This window comes from Choloepus didactylus, chromosome 2 (genome assembly GCF_015220235.1).
Source record: "Choloepus didactylus isolate mChoDid1 chromosome 2, mChoDid1.pri, whole genome shotgun sequence".
NCBI classification, from domain to species: domain Eukaryota; kingdom Metazoa; phylum Chordata; class Mammalia; order Pilosa; family Megalonychidae; genus Choloepus; species Choloepus didactylus.
The window spans coordinates 126,627,670-126,648,387 of NC_051308.1; the positions used below are offsets into that span (position 1 = coordinate 126,627,670).

The 20,718-nt window shown below is 37.0% G+C and overlaps 2 protein-coding genes across 6 annotated transcripts in view; one reads left to right on the forward strand and one right to left on the reverse strand.

Moving 5' to 3' along the window:
- Nucleotides 1-10,907, forward strand: part of PHTF1 (putative homeodomain transcription factor 1) — a 142,141-nt gene extending 131,234 nt beyond the window's left edge. For both annotated transcript variants that reach the window (XM_037826336.1, XM_037826337.1), the window contains one exon: nt 10,744-10,907. In XM_037826336.1, coding sequence (XP_037682264.1) covers nt 10,744-10,806 — 63 coding nt within the window. In that variant the 3' untranslated portion in view covers nt 10,807-10,907. The remainder of the gene's footprint in view (nt 1-10,743) is intronic.
- Nucleotides 340-20,718, reverse strand: part of MAGI3 (membrane associated guanylate kinase, WW and PDZ domain containing 3) — a 294,015-nt gene continuing 273,636 nt past the window's right edge. For 2 of the 4 annotated variants that reach the window (XM_037826335.1, XM_037826334.1), the window contains exons 17-22: nt 17,336-17,438; nt 16,426-16,552; nt 15,723-15,866; nt 5,252-5,390; nt 4,278-4,367; nt 3,514-3,636 (exon numbers count right to left, since the gene is read on the reverse strand). In XM_037826335.1, the coding sequence (XP_037682263.1) occupies nt 4,318-4,367; nt 5,252-5,390; nt 15,723-15,866; nt 16,426-16,552; nt 17,336-17,438 (563 nt within the window). In that variant the 3' untranslated portion in view covers nt 3,514-3,636; nt 4,278-4,317. Of the gene's footprint in view, nt 3,637-4,277; nt 4,368-5,251; nt 5,391-15,722; nt 15,867-16,425; nt 16,553-17,335; nt 17,439-20,718 lie in introns of all 4 variants that reach the window. The other 2 variants (XM_037826333.1, XM_037826332.1) reach the window with 1 other exon arrangement.

The window sequence follows — 20,718 nt, forward strand, 5'->3', positions numbered from 1 at the left end:
CTTAAAATAGGTTGTATGTATTACTCATACCAAGAATTAAATGAAATCAAGCAAAAACACTTCATTCTAAAAGAAACAGTAAATAAAATGACCTTTAAAATTAATGTGAATTGCCATAGTCTGATGAAATACAATTTTGTTACCTTGTGGTAACTGAACAACATGCCATCCATTATAAATGTCCAGTAACTGAATTTCCAATAAAACAAGCTCTCTTCTCTCCCTGACAATGATGTAAAGAAGGATTTTTTGTAGCAAATTATTTTTAAATGCAAAGCTATTTATTTTATGATGAAAAATGTAAAATAGGTATAATGATATATAACTCAAACCCATTTTGCGCTTTACAAACAGATAAAAAGTGTAGCTTTACAAATAAATTCATCAACCTAAGAGTTGTCCTTGTTGTAGGTCTTTGGATGTTTGTTACTTGGAGGGACAAAATCTATTTGAGGACTCAGGCTATGATGGGAACTGGCCCCACAAATAGGAAGCAACATTAAAGAATCTGACGGTGAAAGAAATGAATGCTATGAATTTTTTTTTGTATTTGTTTTTTAATATCTATATAAAAAATAACAAGCCATTTACAGATCTCTTTCTCTAATCAGAACCTCAAGTGTATATATAAAGATACTGTACATTATATAATTTACAACCAGTACATCCATAATTTGCTTAGCATTCCAAGGCCACATGGCTAAGTCAGTATATAATCAGTACAGTGACAGGTTATTTAGAAAGGAAGAGCCACATTAGACTGACAACATGACATCAAAGTTATGTCACAGTTAACAATAAAAATAGGATTTGTATCCCTAATTGTAGACTCTAGGGAAAATAAATCACTTCCTTGGTACTAAATTCTTAGGATTTTTATCCCTAATTGTAGACTCTAGGGAAAATAAATCACTTCCTTGGTACTAAATTCTTAGCATTTTTACCAAGCCTCCTAATTTTGTTCTATTCAAGTAGTTATGGTAGGTTGTTGAATACAGTTCTGGATGAAAAGGGATTTCAAAAATCTCACTCTGGGAAGCATGTCATATCTACAGGGGCTGATTCAGTTGTTATATTAAAGCGTTTACAGTCAGACTCTGAGAGAGAAGAACCTAGACATAATGTGTTTCACACCAACAAGATGAACCCAGGGTGACAGAACAAGTGTATTCAAATACTCCATAAAATGGATTTGTTCTGAGAATGCTCCTTTATTTATAGATGCCACTGAATGCTACTTTAGGGTATTGAGAAACCTGAATCTTTTTTATGGAGTTAAAAACTTGTCTCCAATTTCCAACAATCATCTTTAATTAGATTTAAAAAAAGAACTCTGAAAATGTGTACAAGCTTAGCAGATGTTTAGTTTCCCCTTCTTGTTTTTAAACAAGAAAGTTAATGTAGCTGGAAATCAAAAGTAAGTAAGATCCAGCAAGTACTATCTATCAGTATTTTTGTCCTTGCTGGGCAGGCCTTACAAAGGTTCTGCTTCTGAACACCTGAACTTTGTACAGCTGCTGCCAGATGAGTGGATAATTTATCTGGCAGCAGGCTCTGAAACTGGTTTCATGGTTAAGTCCCTCACAAACTATATAATATTTTTACTCTTCAAATATATATCATGTGTTAAAGACTAATGCATTTAGTAGGCGCTAGAACCAAGGGAGTCAGAAATAGAAATTTGGTACCTTCTTCCTAAGAGCAATACGCAGTATTTGCACATGCTTTTTTGTGGTTTTATAATGAAAACTGCAATAGAAAGGGTGATTTGAGATGCTGTAACTACATCAGGCTTGATAATGCAACAGGAGGTGAACTCTTTGTTGCTGAAGTACTTCCTCATTTTGAACATTCAGTTTTAAGTAATAACTTTCTCAGTTATTTGAAACAACCTTATCCAGCCAAATTAAAATAAAAAGTCAAAAGAAAGTGCCAATGCTTGACTATATTTTTTTTTCTTTAGAGTACTTACGTTTGGGGGTTTTACTTTTAAACTAGGACATCATCAGTTGCTGTAAGAAGTAACTACCATCTTTAAATGATGAGTTAATCTCTCTTGCAAGGACTTAATTTCTCTCTGTAAACATGCAACATGCTATTGAGAACAACTTCCAAGTCAAACCTAGCTTTTTCTATGGAAAATATCTGAGTGAGGATAAAGCAGACATGATACAGTAGATAACTTGGCACGACTACAAAGTGAGTGGTGATCATATTGTCAATATCAACATGTCATTGGTTCCGACACTCAGGACGACAGGTTGGGCAGCCTGAGCAGGGCACGTCAAGATGAGCACGGATGCAGCTCCTTCTTTAACACAAGGGAGGGCAGCCAGCCAGGGGACAGTTGGTTCTTAGCAATCCAAAAGGCCCTTCATGCAGCCTAGGTAACTTGATGCTCAAATTAAAATGTACTCATGTATGGTTCAAAATTTCAGAGGCGGGAGGGGGATTACCTTTTTTGTTTTTTAAATGCTGCTTTTTAGTTAGAAAAGATTAGAATTTGTGTTCCTTTGTTCTATTCTAAAGGTCACTGCCGTTTCTCAGCCACACCAGTAGGGCCTGTGACTTTATTTGCACTTGGCACCTTCCAGGGCCCTGGAGTTATTGGTGTTTTCTTAACTGGTGGGCTACTTTCAGGTTTGAACGCTCCACTCTCTTTGTTTTTGTCAGCTGTCTCCAGTTCTTTCCCCCTGTGATCTTCTGTTTTGTTTAAAATCATTCTATCTTCAGATTCCTGCTTCAGCTTCTTTTCTGATATTTTGACATTTTCTCCTATTTTATCTTTAGCAGGACTTATTTCTCCTAAGGTTGCTTTCTTTCCTTTGTCATTTTCAGATAGTACTCTACTGGCAGTGTTATTAGCCTTTTTGGATAGAAGAGACTTTTCATCCATTCTCTTGTTTTTTTTCTCTGGAGATCTTGTTCTGTTTTTTCCAGACTGACTCGGCTTTGTATCTTTCTTGATGACACTGGATTTTTCTTTCCCATCTAGGATCTGCTCAGCATTGTCACTAGTGTGACCCCCTGCTCTTCGACGCTCACCCGCTAATAATTTGGCTTCAGTATTTGGTTGGTCTTTGCTTCCTTCAATTTTTTGCAGCTTCTTTGGGCTAGAAGATCGTCCTCTGCTTTTCCTGCAGTGATCTTGGCCAGAACCACCCCTAGTGCTGACCTGACAACTTTTATTCTCCCCTTTCCTGGGACTGAGCGATCGATCTCTGGGTTTTCTTTTGGGGTCATTTTTCAGAAGACTGGAAGTCTTTTCCACACGTTCCTCTGAAAATCGATTGGCTGGCTTTTTGGGGCTAGCAGATCTACCTCTTCGTGTGACATCATTTTCAACCTTTAATAGTTTTTTTTTCTCACTGTGCCCATGACTACTGGGTGGATCCTTCTTATTCACATTTTTCTGGACAAAAAGAGACTGATTTTCATTTAAAGTGCTTTTCTTTTCAGGCACAATGTTCTTTAATTCTTCTTCCTTCTCACGTATCTGAACACTCATTAAAGGTTCTTCAATTACTGGTACATGAGACATTTCAAATGTGGAAGCAGAATGTGAATGTGGGGGAAATGGTGACTGTTCATCATAAATCACATTTGAAGATGAAGGATTATTACTATCCCAATCACCTAAAAAAAGCAATTTGAGTGGAACATTATTAAATTTTAGAATTATAAATAGGGACAATAAGTTTTGAACTTTGACAGCCATTTGAATAGTACTAACTATGTAAACAGCCTGACTATGGGCATTTTATAAATAAGGGTTATATATGTTTTTATCTCTATCTAAATATATCTATAGGCAGATGTGTACAGACATCTGTATTTGCACATGAAGGTAGGCTATTTATATACACAAAACAACAGTATTAATTTTTCCAATTATGTATTTAATTACTGAGATCATATATAAAGTGTCTATTCTTTATAAGTAGTAAAACCCAATATGAAACTTATAAGAAATAAATAATAAAACCGGACCAAATTACCTGGTCCAAGAAGCTTACTAATTAAGCTTTAATCAGTGGATATTGCTTAAGGATATGCCAAAACCACTTATTAATAAAGGAGACCAAACTCTGGTAACCAGAATGAGGTTCATAGGCATTTACAAATAATTTTCTTGCATTAAAGCTGTCAAATTTAATGTCAAAAGGAAACTGGAAAGTGCAGAAGAATGGGAATAGATGTATTTAATAGCATCATTTTTAATTGGGGGTAAAAAAAAAAAAATGGAAGGAAGTGATTTACAAGACATGCAAATTTACCAAGTCTTTTAAGGAAAGACCAAGAAAAGCCCTGAAAGCCTTAATGTTGCTCAGGTTTCACGTAGGAGCACAGACCGGAAGGAGCCAAACCTGAAGAAGGAAGAGAAAAAGCCTAGGACTATGTAAAAAAAAAAAAAAAAAAAAAAAAGAAAATCACAGGCAGTTAGCAAAGATGTCATGGGGAACATATGATTTATAAGCAGATGGTGGAAGATAATACAGTCAGAGAATCATAGACTGGAAGGGGATGGTAGGAGGTCATGTCTACACCTATCCCTCAAAAGTTCCATGGGAGGGAGAGAATTAGAAGGGGCAAAGTACTAAGTGGATTTGGAACTACCTTTATTCTAGAATAATGCACTCAATTTTAAAAATTAGTGATTTTCAAATATGATATTTCAAAAACATACAATGAAAACAAGGAAGTATAAAATCAGTACAGGAGTACAGACATGGTCCCACGTCCAACTCCTTTTCTCCAGGCAGAACTACAGTGACTTGTTTTTAACAAATGGCTGGAAATGCATAAAGTTCTTGCTACTCTTTAAGAGATACTTTTTATCTTACTGTAAAAAATAAATAACGTTTGTTGGTCATGTGTAATTAGCCAAGTGGGAGAGAAAGCTGGGATGTTCTTAAGACATTTAAAATGTTTTCCATGATATTTAGATCATTTGTCTTTAATATCCTTGTTTTATAAGGTACATTTCTCTTTAAAGGCAATTGTATATGTTCTATTGAAATCACTTTGAAATATATTCCACTCCAACAAAAGCCCTGCCTGAAATCACTTGTTTTATAACACTATAATAACTAAGCTATGTAACTACCCTTCCATGGGCTCTGGTGTTCACCTTTGAGTTAGTAAAATATCTCCTCTAAATTGACACTCCTCCTCCATCTGCTGCCCCCCTCCTCTAACACACTCACACCTTTTTACAACTTTTCAGCTACCAGTTGGCTACTTTACTTACCATGGTCAGGTATCAAGCCAGTTCCTGGCCTCAAAAGAAGAAGAACTTTATTTCCACCAGCCTGAATGAGCTCAATTGCTCGAGTATGTGTGATGCCTTGTGTAGGTTCCCCATTGATTTCAACAATCTGGTCACCAACCTAGATAGGGAACAGCCACAGAAACAACATGAAACTTCATACATCCTTCTTCAGTTCTGCTTCTGTCAACTCTAGAGCCACTCAGACCTGCTAAATGACTCTCATTTGTAAAATATTTAATTTGTATGTGTTCCTGTCATGCTAGAGTTGATGTGGAGTAGACAGATGATAGCAATAGGAAGAGATGGTTTTATTTACTCTATTCAAATCCTAAATGGGAAAGTTTTACTTGAGTAGTCTACCAGGATCTGGGCAACTTGAAATTGAGAATCAAATTCTAAGTTTTTCACTAAAGATTAAGCAGTGGGAAGAGGTGAAGTGAAAAGGTGAAGTCTCTGCAACAATCCAAATGATACCACAGAGCATCTGAACAAAGGGTACTTTCAAATTTGAGCTGAATCTTGAACTTACTTCCCCAAACCTGGGCAAGTGGCTCCTCAGCCGTGAAGCCTTGCTGGCCTTCCCAGGGAGAACTGCCCACTCCTGCCTTTGTGCTGCCACATGATTAAAATCTGCAAACACTACAAACCTGCCTCTTAATAATTTTTGAAACAGGAAAACAGGATTTGGGGTCAATAATCCGATAATTATAGGGAATGAAACGAACTTATTTATACATTCTTATTTTTATCATAAGGGGAGTAGCAGAAAAGTGAAGTATCAGTACAAGGTACCTCCTCTATGTTAACCTCATTTAAAAAAATTTATCCTCTTTAAAATAAAAGCAAAAACATGAAGAAAACATCAACATTCAGTGGGCAGATCTAAAAATCTTTAACAAGTTAGCTTTTATTCAAAATAATAACAAGGAGAGTAAGTCTAAAGGAATGTGGAAAAGATGTCTGGAGGCAAAAGAAGTAACATGAACTGAAGAAGTCTAAGGGACTAAATGAGCTAATATGAAAAAGAAATTCTGAAAAAATTGTGAGGAACTAGAAATATATATAGTGGTGCAAAATGCAGAACGGCTTAATTAGATTACAGAATAGAGGATGCTGAAGATATTCTTACCAAAAGCAAAACAAAACAAAAAAAATTGTTTAATAATAGATGATTTTTAGTTTCCTTGGCTGCTCAAGCAAATGCCAAAAGTGGTTCAGCTTAAATAGTGGGGATGTATTGGTTCACGGTTTGGGGCTGGGGAAAAAGTCCAAATCAGGGGCATGCTTTCCTCCCAAAGACTGGTGTTCTGGGGTTGGCTGCTGGTGGTCCTTATTCCTTAGCTTGTCACATGGCAAGGCACATGGTGGTGTCTCCTGGTCTCTCCCTTCTCTTCCGGTTCCCTTAATGTTCAGCTTCTGGCTGCTCCCTCTGGCAGTAATAGAATTAAACCCATCCTGATTGAGGTGGGTCACACCTTAACTGAAGTGGCCTCATCACAATGAGTTCACACCCACAGGAATGGATTAGGTTTAAGAACATGTTTTTCTGGTGTACATACACCTCAAAACACCACATTCCACCTTCTGGACCACAAAAAGACATATTCTTACCACATGCAAAATATATTCATTCCATCATAATATTCCAAAAGCCTTAAATCATTTCAGTTACAATGCAACAATCAGTCACAATCGGTTATGGGTGTGGTCTGTACTGGAGGACAATTCCCCTCTATCGGTGGTGGTCTGTGAAATCTAGAGAACAAGTTATCTGTTTCCAATATACAATGCAGGGACAGGCATAGAATAAACATTTCCATTCCAGAAGGGAGAAACTGGAAGGAAAATGTGTCACAGGTCCCAAACAATTCTGAAACCCAGCAGGGCAAGCTCCATTAGATTTCAAGGTCTGCGAGTTATCTATAGCTGCACGTCTTGTTCTCTGGGCCTCATGGAGTGGTAGCCCCACCCCTTCTGAGTGCTTGTGCAGTTGCCATGCTTTCCCCAAATGCTGGAATGAAGGCTCCACCCTCTCCAGGCATCAGAATGGTGGCCAGACTTTCCTCAAACCCCAGGGCAAGGGCCCTGCCCACACTGAGCACTGAGATGGCAGCACTCTCCCTGAACAACAAGGCAGAAGGCCTTCCCCTTCAAAGCACAGGGGCAGACCAGCCCTTTCCACACACCTGGGTGAACCTGCTCTCTTGGCCTGAGGAGATGTCTTCAGCCTAGATCTCACCTTCTATGGTTCTGCCCTGAAAGTCATTCTTCCTTCAATCTGTCCTTTCTCTGTCTCTTTCAGGCCAGGCTGGCAGTGGTTCCGTTTACACAAATTTCACAAAAATCTTCTTGGTTTTGTGTGTAGTTCACAGGGGTCCAAACCATCAGACAATAAATAGAAACTTCCACAGATCTTTCCTGCATAACTGCATTTCTAATCCTGACTTCCACTGAAATGGCTGACTGGTTCCATGTTCAGTTAAATCCTCACATGGAGCACTATTCTCTGGGACTCAATTTCTGGAAGTTCAGAATTTTCTAAACCATCAATTTTTGGTTTCTTTGTACCCTGGTGTTCAGTTCTCAGCTTATCCCTTTCCTTTCTTATTTCAGTATAACCTGCAAGGAGAAATTAGGTTGCAGTTTCCACACTTAGTTTCAAAATCTTGTTAGCTAAATATTCAAGTTCATCACTTTCGAGTTCTGTCTTCCATCTGATATCTGAACTAAATTTTGCAAAGTTTTCTGCCACTGTAAAACAAGGATCATCTTTCCTCCAGTTTCCAAGAACACATTCATCATTTCTTTCTGAGGCCTCATTGGAAGTACCTTTAGCATCCATATTTCTACCAACAGTTTCCAAAGCAATATAGGCTTTTCTATCAAGCACTGCACAATTTTTCCAGCCTCCACCCATTACCCAATTCCAAAGCTGTTGCCACTTTTTTTTTTTTTGTTTTTTTTGGTATTTGCAATAGCAGCACGCCAGTCTCGTGGTACCAAAATCTGTTTTAGTTTCCTTGGCTGCTCAAGCAAATGCCAAAAAATGGTTTGGCTTAAATAATGGGAGTTTATTTGCTCACAGTTTGTAGCTGGGAACAAGTCCAAATTCACTTGTCATCAAGATGATGCTTTCTTCCCAAAGACTGTGGTGTTCTGGGACTGGCTTCTTGTCATGTAGCAAGGCACACAGTGGTGTCTCCTGGCCTCTCCCTTTTCTTCCAGGTTCTGTTAATGTTCAGCTTCCGGCTGCTCCCTCTGGCTGTCTCTCTATGTGTCTGAGTTTCATTCTGCTCATAAAGAACTTCAGTAATAGGATTAAGACCCATCCTGATTGAGGTGGACCACACCTTAACTGAAGTGACCTCATCAAGAGGTCCTACTTAGGATGGGTTCACATCCACAGGAATTGATTCGGTTTAAGAACACATTTTTCTGGTGTACCTTAAACCACTACAATGATGAAAATTCAAGAAACACTGAAAGGTGTAGAAAACAAAGAACCAGATTGCTACGAATTTGAGTTTCAAAAGAGGCAAAAAAAAAAAAAAAAAAAAAGCCTCAACCATTGAAGCCATGAACAGGTAAATAAACTTCAATGAAAAATAGCCTTGGAATGGAAAATCAGAGTCTTACTTTCAAGTATTCACCAAAGAGATATCCCTAAAATACCTACATGCACACTTGTTAGTAGTGAAGCTTTATGTAAAAAGAACTTCCAAAACTATTAAGAGCTTGAAGAAAAGGCTTTAAAATCAGTTATATTATTTGATTTTATTCTTTGGCTAGGACTGAAAGGTTTGGGTAGGATTTTGGGAATTCTCAAAAAGGAGTTACCACTATCACTTGGGACTTGACCAAACTGATTTTTATTTGAGTTGACCCATACAATATTGCTAATAGTCAATTTTTTTTGACCTACAAAAAATGGCAATTTCATATATCCCAATTTAGGATTTTTAAGAGAGACTTCAAAGTTTAAAAATCTGGAAGAGATTATAGTAGATTGAAAGAAAAGATATTCTTAAACATTAATAAAGTAAGAATGAAATCACCAATTTCCAATATTGTTGCAGACTTCTATGGCATGATAAAGGCCAAATGGATGAGGACAATAAAGCCCAAGAAGCAAATTCCCTGTACTTCTCATGCCATTGCCATCAAAGAAGGTTCAAGGTTTTCATGATTAGTTGTAGAAATTGATAGTAACAATTACAAAAAATTATTAGTTACAATTATCTTCCAGTTTAATTTAAAAGGAAATAAGAGTTTAATGTATTATTAAAAAGCCATGTAAACAAAAAGAGAATAATGACAACATTTAGAGATGAATGACAGTCCAAACTAATCAATTATAACATTAAATAAAAGAGGGAATGCATTTCCTACTAAAGTGTACTGAAGTCTTTCACAATATAATTTTTATGAATGGATGTTTAAGAAATATGAAAAAGCACAAATTCTGCACATCACATTCACAGGCAATACAATAAGAAATAACAAAGTAAAAGGAAGTGAGTTATCACCTCCAACACAGGGAAGTCCAACACACAATAATGATGTTTTTAAAACAATGAAAATGTATCTACAATGTATCAAAGCTGATGCTGCCAAAAAGTACTAAGAGGAAAATGTATATCTCTAGGGCAGGAGTCCAAAGTCACACGCCTATAAATTCAAGGCTACTAACACAATACAGCATTTGTAACTTGAAGTCATTCAAATTAAAAAATGTTTATAACATGGCACTGGGCGAACAAAGTATTTCTGCAAATTGCCAGCCTGTAGCATAAATGCTAATATTTGATAGCCAGAGGCTGTGGGCACATGACATGAATAAGGTGAGGCCTTTCCAGGATCAAGGGTAAGGAGATGAGAGTCATGGCTCTGTCAGTTATAGCACATCCTCACGGATGTCTGAATAAGTCTGGGAAACAGGACCTCAAAATGGACATTTCTTCTACATTTAGGCTCAGCTTCAGATGGCTGTATGCACTGACTGACAACTTTCCTTTGTGAAGAGCAGTCCTATTGTGTTTCCTCTAGGAGGGACAAGAGAACATGTAAACAGGACCATCCTATGCAGGGTCGGGGGAAAATCAAAGAAATCAAGGTAACATGAGACTTAGTAAGTGAAACTGAACAGAAACCACTATTGGAGCCAGTTCTCTCCTATGGTTGAGGTGGAGGAAATAATAGGAGATAACAAGGGGCAGATTCAGGTACAGCTGTATAGCATCTTTAGTTCTAGAGAACAATGTGGGGATGTGATGATGTTCTTTAGGGAAACTTGAGGTTTGTTTCCACACAGGGTAGATTTACCGGAGAGAAGAGATAGGATTAACCTTCCAACCTTACTGACTTCAGGGTCAGCCAAGAGAGCTACTTTGTCTAATGAAATGTGAGCACAAGTGATAGATATCACTTCTGAGCTTTGAGTGCCACCATTGCTCTTTTCTCTCTGCCTGCAGACTGAGATAAGAGCTACTCCTTCAGCCAGGGCCCAGAATGAAGGAAACTTGGAGAAGAGATGAAGTTGATCTGCAGTCAAAACGGAAGTGAGAAATAAATGTTTGTTATTGTAAACCAAGATTTGCAGATCTTGTGTTATATAACTTAGTCTAAGCTAACTTCTACAAGGCATTAGATAAAATTAAATATTTATAGATTAAAACTAACAAATGAAGCTTAGAGAATATATTCAAGCTTCATTTAAAAATATGAATATTTAAAACTGGCTTTATATAATGATTTTAGTGTGAAATCATTTCCTTAAAAAACAAACAAATAACACTAGGAATCAGAATAATATGCCTCAGTAACATTATTGCTTACTAGAAATGTTGTCTGTAGTTATTCTAAAAGAAAAAAGGAAAAATATGAAAAGGCAAAGTATAACTTTTGCAAAGGACCTGATAAATGATAATAACAGTAGTGACATCCTTCCAGATTTTAAAATATATTTTAAGGTGACAAGCAACTGAAGGGTGTTGGATTAAAAAAACTGGAAAAAATGAACAATAGAATACTATGGAAATTCCCCAAAGCAATTCAAATATTTATGAGCTTATTAAAACAGTCCAGAAGTAACACAACAGAAGGAGACTCAACTTTATTCAACAAAGGTTGGTTGGACAACTCTATCTGTAGATGCAGCACAGCACAGTGGTTAGGAAGCTGGGCTTGCAGTGATAATAGAGTGGTTCACATGCTGGCTCCACCTCTTCCAAGCCAAGTGGCCTCATCTTCCTCATTTGTTAAATGAGGATAATGTTAGTACCTACTTTAGAGAAGGTTGTTGGATTTAATGAGATAAAACTGTGAGTATGAACCAAGTATGAACAAATGTTAGCTCTGCATATTTATAAAAGAAAAAATATAGGTCTTGGTTTTGAAGAAATGGAAGATCAGAAAAAAGGTAGGTGTAATATAGAAAATGACATAAAATGTTAAAAAAAAAAGGAGAAGGGGAAAACATAATAAAAAAACTTACTGTCTAAAATATAAAGGTGAAACAAAAGTCAATACCAGATTTTCCTTGATAAGTGATTGAAGAATCATTTTTATGAGGAACTAGGCTAAATTAGCACAAACAATCCTGCTGATAATTAGACAAATGAAAAAGTAGATAGTATTTGGAGCATGCATTGGGTATATCTTGTAAAACATAATTAAGGTTATAGTTAATTTCAATCACACGTTTTGGTCTAAATCTAAATCCACTGTCCAAACCTGCACATTTTTTATTCTTTTAGTAAACAAGTAACTGTCAATAAAACTTGTAATTGAACATATTTGCCACCAGGTGTCACTTTCATTTAACTTTTAATTTGGGGGAAGGGAACAGCAGCTTTTAGATTTTTGGTAGACAGCCCTCATAAGGAGAGAAACATTCTATACTGGACTACACAAAACAAGACTTAAAAAATTGGCAACTTTAAGAGGGAAATGTAAACATTCTTCTAAAATTTTAAGTTACTTTAAAAATTAAAAATGTGATTAAGAATAAAGGGGAATACTTCTTGTGATGAATACGACAAATACAATTCAAGTTCAGCTTTGTATTAAAGAAAAAATTATGGGGCAAAGGAGAGCAGAGAGAAAAGAAGGGAAAAATGGAAGGGAGAAAAAATGAGAATAAGAGAACCAAAAGAAGTAGGAAGAAAGGATAGAGAAAAATTGTTCTTGTTTTTTTTAAGTCACTATTCTTTTTAACCAGTCTTCTATTAAAAAAAAAAACCCAGTAAAAATGTATGACTATTACAAATGAATATTTCTAACACATTGCTACCATTATCTTATAGCCTTTTCAGAATCTATTTGCCTCCCAATGGAATCAAATCCAAACTGACACAAACCGTGGCCTGTGTAGTAGAAAACACAGGGCCAGGACTTGGAGGATGACACACCTGGGACACGATATGGCCGTCACCGGCTGGGTGACCCTGACAAGTTACTTAGCCTCCCAGAGGCTCAGTCTTGACTCTGTAAGGGGGATATTGTTGCCTGTCTCACAAAGTTTTTGTCACACTAAAACTACTATAAGTGAAAACACCTGTTGCAGGGCAGACAGCAGATTCTTAGTATTTTGTAAATCGACACTATTCCCTAATACAAGGCTTTCCATTCAGCTGATTTCTCTTGCCTAGAACACCTTATTTTCTCCTCTTTGATACTCTAAATCTTAACCAGATTTAAGGACTGGCCCAAGACTCACCAAATTTATAGGTCCTCTCAATGCCTCTCAACACCTTTCCATTTATATTACAGGTTAACATTTTCTTGTTTTACTGAATTACACTATTCTATTGCTTGCTAAAGACTGCATATGTCCCAAATCCTGTCTCCCCAATGTTAAAGTGTGGTGAGCTAATGTCACATATTTAAAAAAAAATTCTCTCAGTATCAAGAAGTATTATCTACCAATTCTACTCTTTTGACAATGGAGCACCTACTATGAATGTTCAAAGAACTATATTGGTGCTGAAGATACTGAAATAATAGGACCCAAAATACAGCTGTTGACTAACAGAGAAAGCAAGAGAGGACAGGACAGGCCAGAGGGGGAGGCAGATAGAGGTGCTCAGGTGGCTGCAATGGTGCAAGCGTTAGCTGGAGATAAACTACTCTTACCATTTGGGCCGTGGCCACCAGAGTAGGCTGTCACAACAAATTTTTATTGAGCACCACTTATACCTAAAGCTCCCATGATCCTTGCCAAGCCAAAGATTTTGATAATTTAGTAGCTGGAAAATCACTTTTCTCTGAAAAGCTGGTTTATTTTTCCTACAGTTTAGAGTAGACCTGCATATAGCAGTAACAGTTTATTTGCTTTTTTTTCAAACTTCAATTTATTTTAAAAATAAAAGTTTATTTAATCATGGGATTGTAAATTTTCTGCTCATTTATAAAGAATGTCACATTTTAAAAGTGTTCTTTGTCTGCTCTAAGGTCTGTTTGCCTTTTATTTGTTTGGAACCAATACTTATTTTACAGTTATGTCCTAGTTTTTGGTTTAATTGGATTTTTGTGACACTCTATTCAATGGGAGATTTTTTAAAAAACTGATTTAAAATATCCAAACATATTAAAAAAAAAAAAAAAAGGAAAAGGCTTAAGAAGACTGGGAGTAAATATGCCATGCCCTATAAACAGTGCCTCAAATTGCTCTTATTAAAACTTTACTTGGCTGAAAAGAAAGAGAAGTCATTATTCAGTGACTATTCTGGACCATGAAGTTTACATATAGTATCTGCATTTGCACATGAGGAAACTGAGGTTCAGAGAAGTTACTTGAGGGTACATAGCTATAAGGTGGCAGAACTGAGTTTTGATCCTTGTTCTGGCTGATTTTCAACCCATGTTCTTTCCATTCTATTAAACTGTCTCTACAAGAACATGATTAGCAGCTCTTGATTAGCTGTACCAAAGGCATTTGGCCATTAGTCCCTCTCCTCGTCATAAACACTCTTGAGTTCCGATTCTGTGGCTCTGCATCCCCTTCCTCAACCCCCAACCCCGGTCCCATTTTCTCTACCTTCTCTGGCATGCTAATTAACCGGTTTTACTGGGAGTTCTGTCCTTGGCCCACTACTCTCTAAATCTTCTGCTCTAGTGATTTCATCATCACCTTTACCTTTATCTGGGTAATGTCACAATCTGGGGCTCTGTAATAGTTCTAATTGCCTGCTAAACATTTACACCTGATCAGCCAGCTGGTGCCTCTCTCTCAACATGATTAAAACTTACTATATCATCAGTCTTTGTCTAATCCTTTCTTGACCTCCCTAATGTTTTGTTGTAGTCCAGGCAGGGCAAAGCCTCTGAGTCATCCTTTACTCTTACGTTTCCTTCATCCCTCACTCATTTAACAAATACTTATCAGTCATCTAGATAGGTCCTTCATTCATTAACAGTTGATCTCATATATCTTTTATCATCTATCCAAAGTATTACCACTCAAATTACACTCCCACCTAGACTACCATTTTATGCCTAAATTATAGCTATAGGTAGTATAGCTGCCTCTATTCCCTCTTCCATCCTGCACACCACTAATAGACTGATTTTATCATTGTACTGCTCTGAGGGGTAACTCCTGGCTCAAAAGCCTTCTATGGCTTCCCACTGTCTAGTAATGGGAGTGAAGTAGTAATGTGGAAAATTCATAACTGCATTCACTCAGAAAAGCCTTTTCTAATCATTCTTAGATCATACCATCTAAAAATTTGTAAACATCATTTTCCTTTCTACTTAGTTCACTTAGTCAAAAGTACAAAAAAAAAAATTTTTTTTTAATTTTAGTGAATAACCTAACTGAATACCAACAAATGAACTCTTTTAAAAATTGAAGACAGCCAATGTCTTTTATATAAGATTCTTCTTTCAGTAATGTCAGAGAAGGAGGGAAAATAATCTTATGCAGGTTCATAAACAACCTGGTCTTCAATGCCATGTACAAAGGTACAGTGTTCCAGAATTGAGAATACCTATGATGGAACACTAGTGATGTGAATTCTAGTCCTTCAAATCATAATAAAGGTTTCGTGAGTCCCTTTAACCTCTGGTGAACAAAATGGAAAAAAAAATCCTGAGCCTATAGTTTCTTGGAAGAAGCTGAAGATTCTGTTTTATCTTGGCTTTTCCAAGAATTTTCATAAGTTGAGTATGTTTTATTTAATCTATTTGCCCTCAAATGTTGACTATGAAAGTAAAAAAATGATATGTCTTTTGACCAAGGTCAAAAAGGCAAAAGTAGCATAATTGCAATATAGTATAACACACAGGGGATTTGAAAAAGCAAAACTACGAGCATTTGCCTTTCCGGTTCTGGTGATAGGAAATCCTGCTTCTTAGATTCAGGGAGTTTCTGCATTCCCTTGAATCTACTATTTTCAGAAGTTTCCTTTTTGGAGACAGAACCCAAGGCTGCAGACAGTAGTCAACTCACGTGAATTCTGCCATCTTTAATGGCAGGACCATCCTCAGCAAGACGGAGGATGAACAGCCCCATGTTGTACTCCTTTCCCCCTCGGAGGCTGAATCCAAAGCCCCGGGGGCCCCTCTCCAGCTCCACTGGATAACAACCAAAGCTCTAGAGAGAGAGAGAAGAAAAACAAGTCTTCACAGATTGCTTTATTTATGTTTTGAAGAAAGACTACTTTTATAGCCAGAAGAAATGATTTATACTCTCAATATATGTTTCTAGGTAGGTCTGTATCATAAGGAAGGAATATAAGTTTTTTGTTGAAGGGCTCCTTAATTTTTAAAGATGCAGCCTAAATTAACCCGAAGATTACATGTCTTCTCTACTAGTTGGTCAATGTACAATGGAACAATCAGAGAACAGATTTTTGGAAAGTGCTTCCTTTGAGTAGATTGTGACTCCTTTCCCTGGGGAAAAATAATCAAAACTCTACTTTGATTACCTAAAACACTGCTAGTAAAGGCTCAAATTTCTCCAACTATAGGGTAAGCATTTCTTTTACTCTACATTTCTTCATGAAAATTAATAGAATGCTGAACATAATTTCTCAAGAATTATTAATTTTGGAAATAAATCTACCTGAACTGTATTAGGAATAAATAGTTACCAATGTCAGTGGTTCTGTGACTCCAAATATCAGTCCATATCTGGGGGGATTTTTGTTTACCTGGTTGTGCCGACCACCTACAACTGAAATCACTGCAGTGTCAGGCTGTGCCAGGTGCTTGTGGTCAGACCACGAATGTCTGTAAGAAGTGGAGACATCTTTTCCAATTTCACCTTCTAGGACACTTCTACAAGAGAAAGAAATCAAGTTACTCTCTGCAATGAGCAAATGAGTCTACAAGTAAAGCCAGATTAACCCTGTTTTATTATAAAAACTGAACCTCACCATTCTCCCTCTGACCAAGTGCAAAAATGACAGAACATTTGTAGAACCAGAGAAATGCTAGGCAAAACCTTGGGCATTAACTCTAGCACCACTTAGAGTCAACATCTCCATGGTTTTTTTAAGGACGTCTTAGGGCAGTTTACATCAAAGAAAACCGCACTCAAGTAACTGAATCAGAGGACAGATAAGTTGACATTGTCAAAAGTGAAAAATGGCTCTCACACAGCACCAATACACGGGAAGATGCTGAATTTCTGGAAATCTATTTTATGTTTCATGGCTAATATCTTCAACAAAACAGAAAAGAGACATGTACACATACTATTATGCCCTTTTCAGGTAGTCTGAGAAGACGGAAATCCATGTGGGTTTGAGGCTTTTCTACTAAAGCTAAGAGGAGTCTGAGTGGCAGAGCCAGATGCTACTGTCACTTCTCTCTAATCCCCACTTGTCATGCATGACTAGATAATTATATTGTGCCCCAGGGCAGGAGCTGGGAAGGAGAGTGAAGGAATTGCAGGGAAACAGGGAAGGAATTTGAGGGTGGAATATGCAAGATTTCTCATTTTGACCTCACCGGCTGGCTTCTGCATAACTGCTTGGGGGTGAGGGGGTGAAGGGGTGGGGATGGAGGGCGGGGAGATGAGGGAAGATGAAAAACAAAACCTAAGAAGAACAGCCCCACCTGTCCCCAGGTATGTGGTTGGTCTGTGAGTGTCCCATGGGCCTGTGCTGCAGGGCTGGGCTTTGCCTGGCTGAGTTTGTTCCTGATGGTGGACCATGATGCTCTGTTTAAATGAGAAAACAACAGAAATAAGGATCTGTACATAGAAGTATGAAGGCCAAGTGGATCTATGAAAGGGAGACGATAACAAATGGTTACTACTTTACCAACTTAGCAACTTTGGCATGAACATCACTGTTGTCAGCACTTTGGAATCAGAACATTAACATCTTTTGGCTTTTGATTAATGTTTATGTTTCAAGAGGAGTCAGATTCCTACTGCACACATTTCCTCTCCATCTTTGTTTTGATCACTATACAACATGATAATCAGAGATGATCATACTTGATAATGTTTTCCTAGGAGACAGAGCTCCAGGAACTATCTTATAACCTGCTCTATAGGTTTACAGAACACATTCCTCATAATTGGTAAACCACTCCAGGCAACAAAGATAGGTCTTGGGAAATAGTGGAACACAGAGGCTAGTCTGCAAAGTACATACATATCTCTGAACTTGCATCTTTAATACTGGAGTAGTTATTTTGCCTGACACTGAGTACGAAAGACAAATGTATAAAATCATCTTGAGTGTTGACAAAGGTTTATAAAGATTTTATTGCTTCTATATCCTAAGAACATAAATATAGGTGAAAAAAGTAACATTGTTTCTGTATCATTGCCAACAGCTCTGGATCTCCTGCTTGTCCTTGAAGGCAGATGTCATAGCTAAGGATAGTAACTGCCTGCATCTAGAACTAGTTGAGGGAGACGATAGTTAAAAGAGGTACTTAAGTCTGCCAGAATTCATATTTTAGAAGCTGAAAAGTTTGAATATTTTAATCTGTCTAAAAACCAAAGCATGGGATATTTAAAATATCAAAGAGAGGGAGCATAGCTTAGTGATTAACAACATGACCTCTGGAACAAGACTGATGGAGTTTAAAGCCTGACTCCATCATCATTAGCTGAGCAACTTACTTAAATTCTCCGTGTGTCTAGTTTCCTCATCTATAAAATGGGAAACACATTTAAACTTATGGGGTTATTTTATTAAATAAGTTATAAATGTATATGCTCAGAACAGTGCTTGGCACATAAAATTCACTATACAAATATCTGCTATTATAATTACTATCATTGTTGTCATCATCATCAAAATGGTATCTCTTATTAGTGGTTGCATTTCTCTTAATGTCTGTAATCTAAAATATTTACCTCGTTTAGCAAAAACATTCAATGTAGATGCCATTTTTAGGTTAGACAACATGTGAAAACTGATATAAAATGACTCTTGGAATATAATGGGAACAGAGAAAGAGTGATGTAAAAGATAAGAGACACACAACAAGTTTAAGAAGCAATTTCTATTGAGAAAGCTAAACTGCAGGCTATACTCTATGCATCATTATTTTATGGCTTAGATTAAATTGCTCCTCTTGAAAGTTCTTTGGAACTAAAGACACAGATAAATTCTTATTTTTATTTAAGAATTTCTTGCAAATGGAAGCTAGAGAATGCCTTGGAAACACAGGCAATAGTTGGTAAAAAGTGCCATGAAGTAAGAGTGATAGTCTACAGCCAAGCCGTGGTGGCCCCCAGGGCATCTCCAGAGCTGATTCTGGTTGCTGGGTTTGTGTGTCTATGTGGATTTGAACGGTGTGTACCAAACAGAGAGATGTGGGGCCAACTTTTTCAGGACTTATCTAGAGGGTTGTATTTCCTCTTTAAAATTAAAATTAAGTCTTCTAAAAGGGAGGCTGGGCAGTCTGGACTCCTGAAGACAATTATATAATAATGTGGATTACAAGGGGTGACAGTGTGATTATGAAGACCTTGTGGATCACACCCCCTTTATCTAGTGTATGGATGAGTGGAGGAATGGGGATAAAAACTAAAGGACAAATGGGGTGGGATGGGGGGATGATTTGGGTGTTCTTTTTTCACTTTTATTTTTTATTCTTGTTCTGGTTCTTTCTGATGTAAGGAAAATGTTCAGAGATAGATTGTGGTGATGAACGCATAACTGTTATCATACTGTGGACAGTGGATTGTATATCATGGATGATTGTATGGTGTGTGAATGTATTTCAATAAAACTGAATTTAATAAAAAAAAAAAAGGGAGGCTGGGGTGGGGCATGAATTCTTTTTTTTTTTTTTCTTTTTTTTGGTAATCTAGATATGTGCTGCTCTTTTATATTGCTATTATGAATTTTATTTTCCTAATTAGCTTTACAAATTACCTATGTTGGCCTCCTAACTGGTCTCCTTGCCACAATCTCTCCTTCATTCTGCTTCCAGGATTCTGGTTCTAATGTAGATTGAAACATGCCACTGCCCAGATTAAAATTCTATGGTGACTGATGCTCACAGGATACTATCCAAACTTCTCATCTGGGCATACCTGCCTGCCCACTTTACCCTCTGTTCTCAGAATGTCACTTACTCAGTGAAATCTTACCTGGCTCTTTAAGGACACCACGATCACATTTTCATGGCATTTATCACTTCGGGTCAGCTGAATACCTGTTCTCCTGCTAGACTGTGAACTCCTTGATTACAGGAATCATACCTCATTTTTCTCTCTCTTTTTTTCTTCCCCATCCATTTCAGTAGGATTACCTCAAAAGTGATACTATACTTTTCTCATTCTGTCATATCACAAGGTAGACAATGCTGATTTGTCCCATTAGTGACAGTGTTAAATTTTATATATTTTATTATTTGGTTAATATGGTCTCTGCCAGTCTTCTTCACTGTAAAGTTAATTAAATATGGATTTTAGGCTCATTAGTTAATAAACAATGAAGTAGTTTGTGGGAAAATGCATTGATATTTTTACTAAAAGTAAAGATTTCCCTTCTCCCTTATTCATTCATTCATTCATTCATTCATTTATTCCTATCGATCAGAGTTTGAACAGAGAAGCACACATATACGTATACTCTAGGATACCCATATAAGGGTACGTACACACTAGGGCACTGGGAACCTCATTTCTCTTTATATTCCCCATACTCACCGGAAATGCCCACAAGTCCTTCCACCTTTGCTTACTGGGTTTGCCAATTTCAAGTTACCTGTCTCCAAATTTGAGCACCCCTTATGGAGCTGAATTCTCTTTTGTCATTGTAAACTCATGACTACTATTAAGGGAATGGAAACTAATGTGAAAAAATGGGATCAATTAAGATGACTGGGAGTCACTTATACCTTTTATGTGGCCAATTTAAATCATTTTTTTGGCTTTAGTAGCTTGGCTAGAGCAATGGGTGTATAACATGAGAGTAGAAGAGTATAAATAAGTGATCAATTTCAAGTTCACCTCTACTTCTCATGAT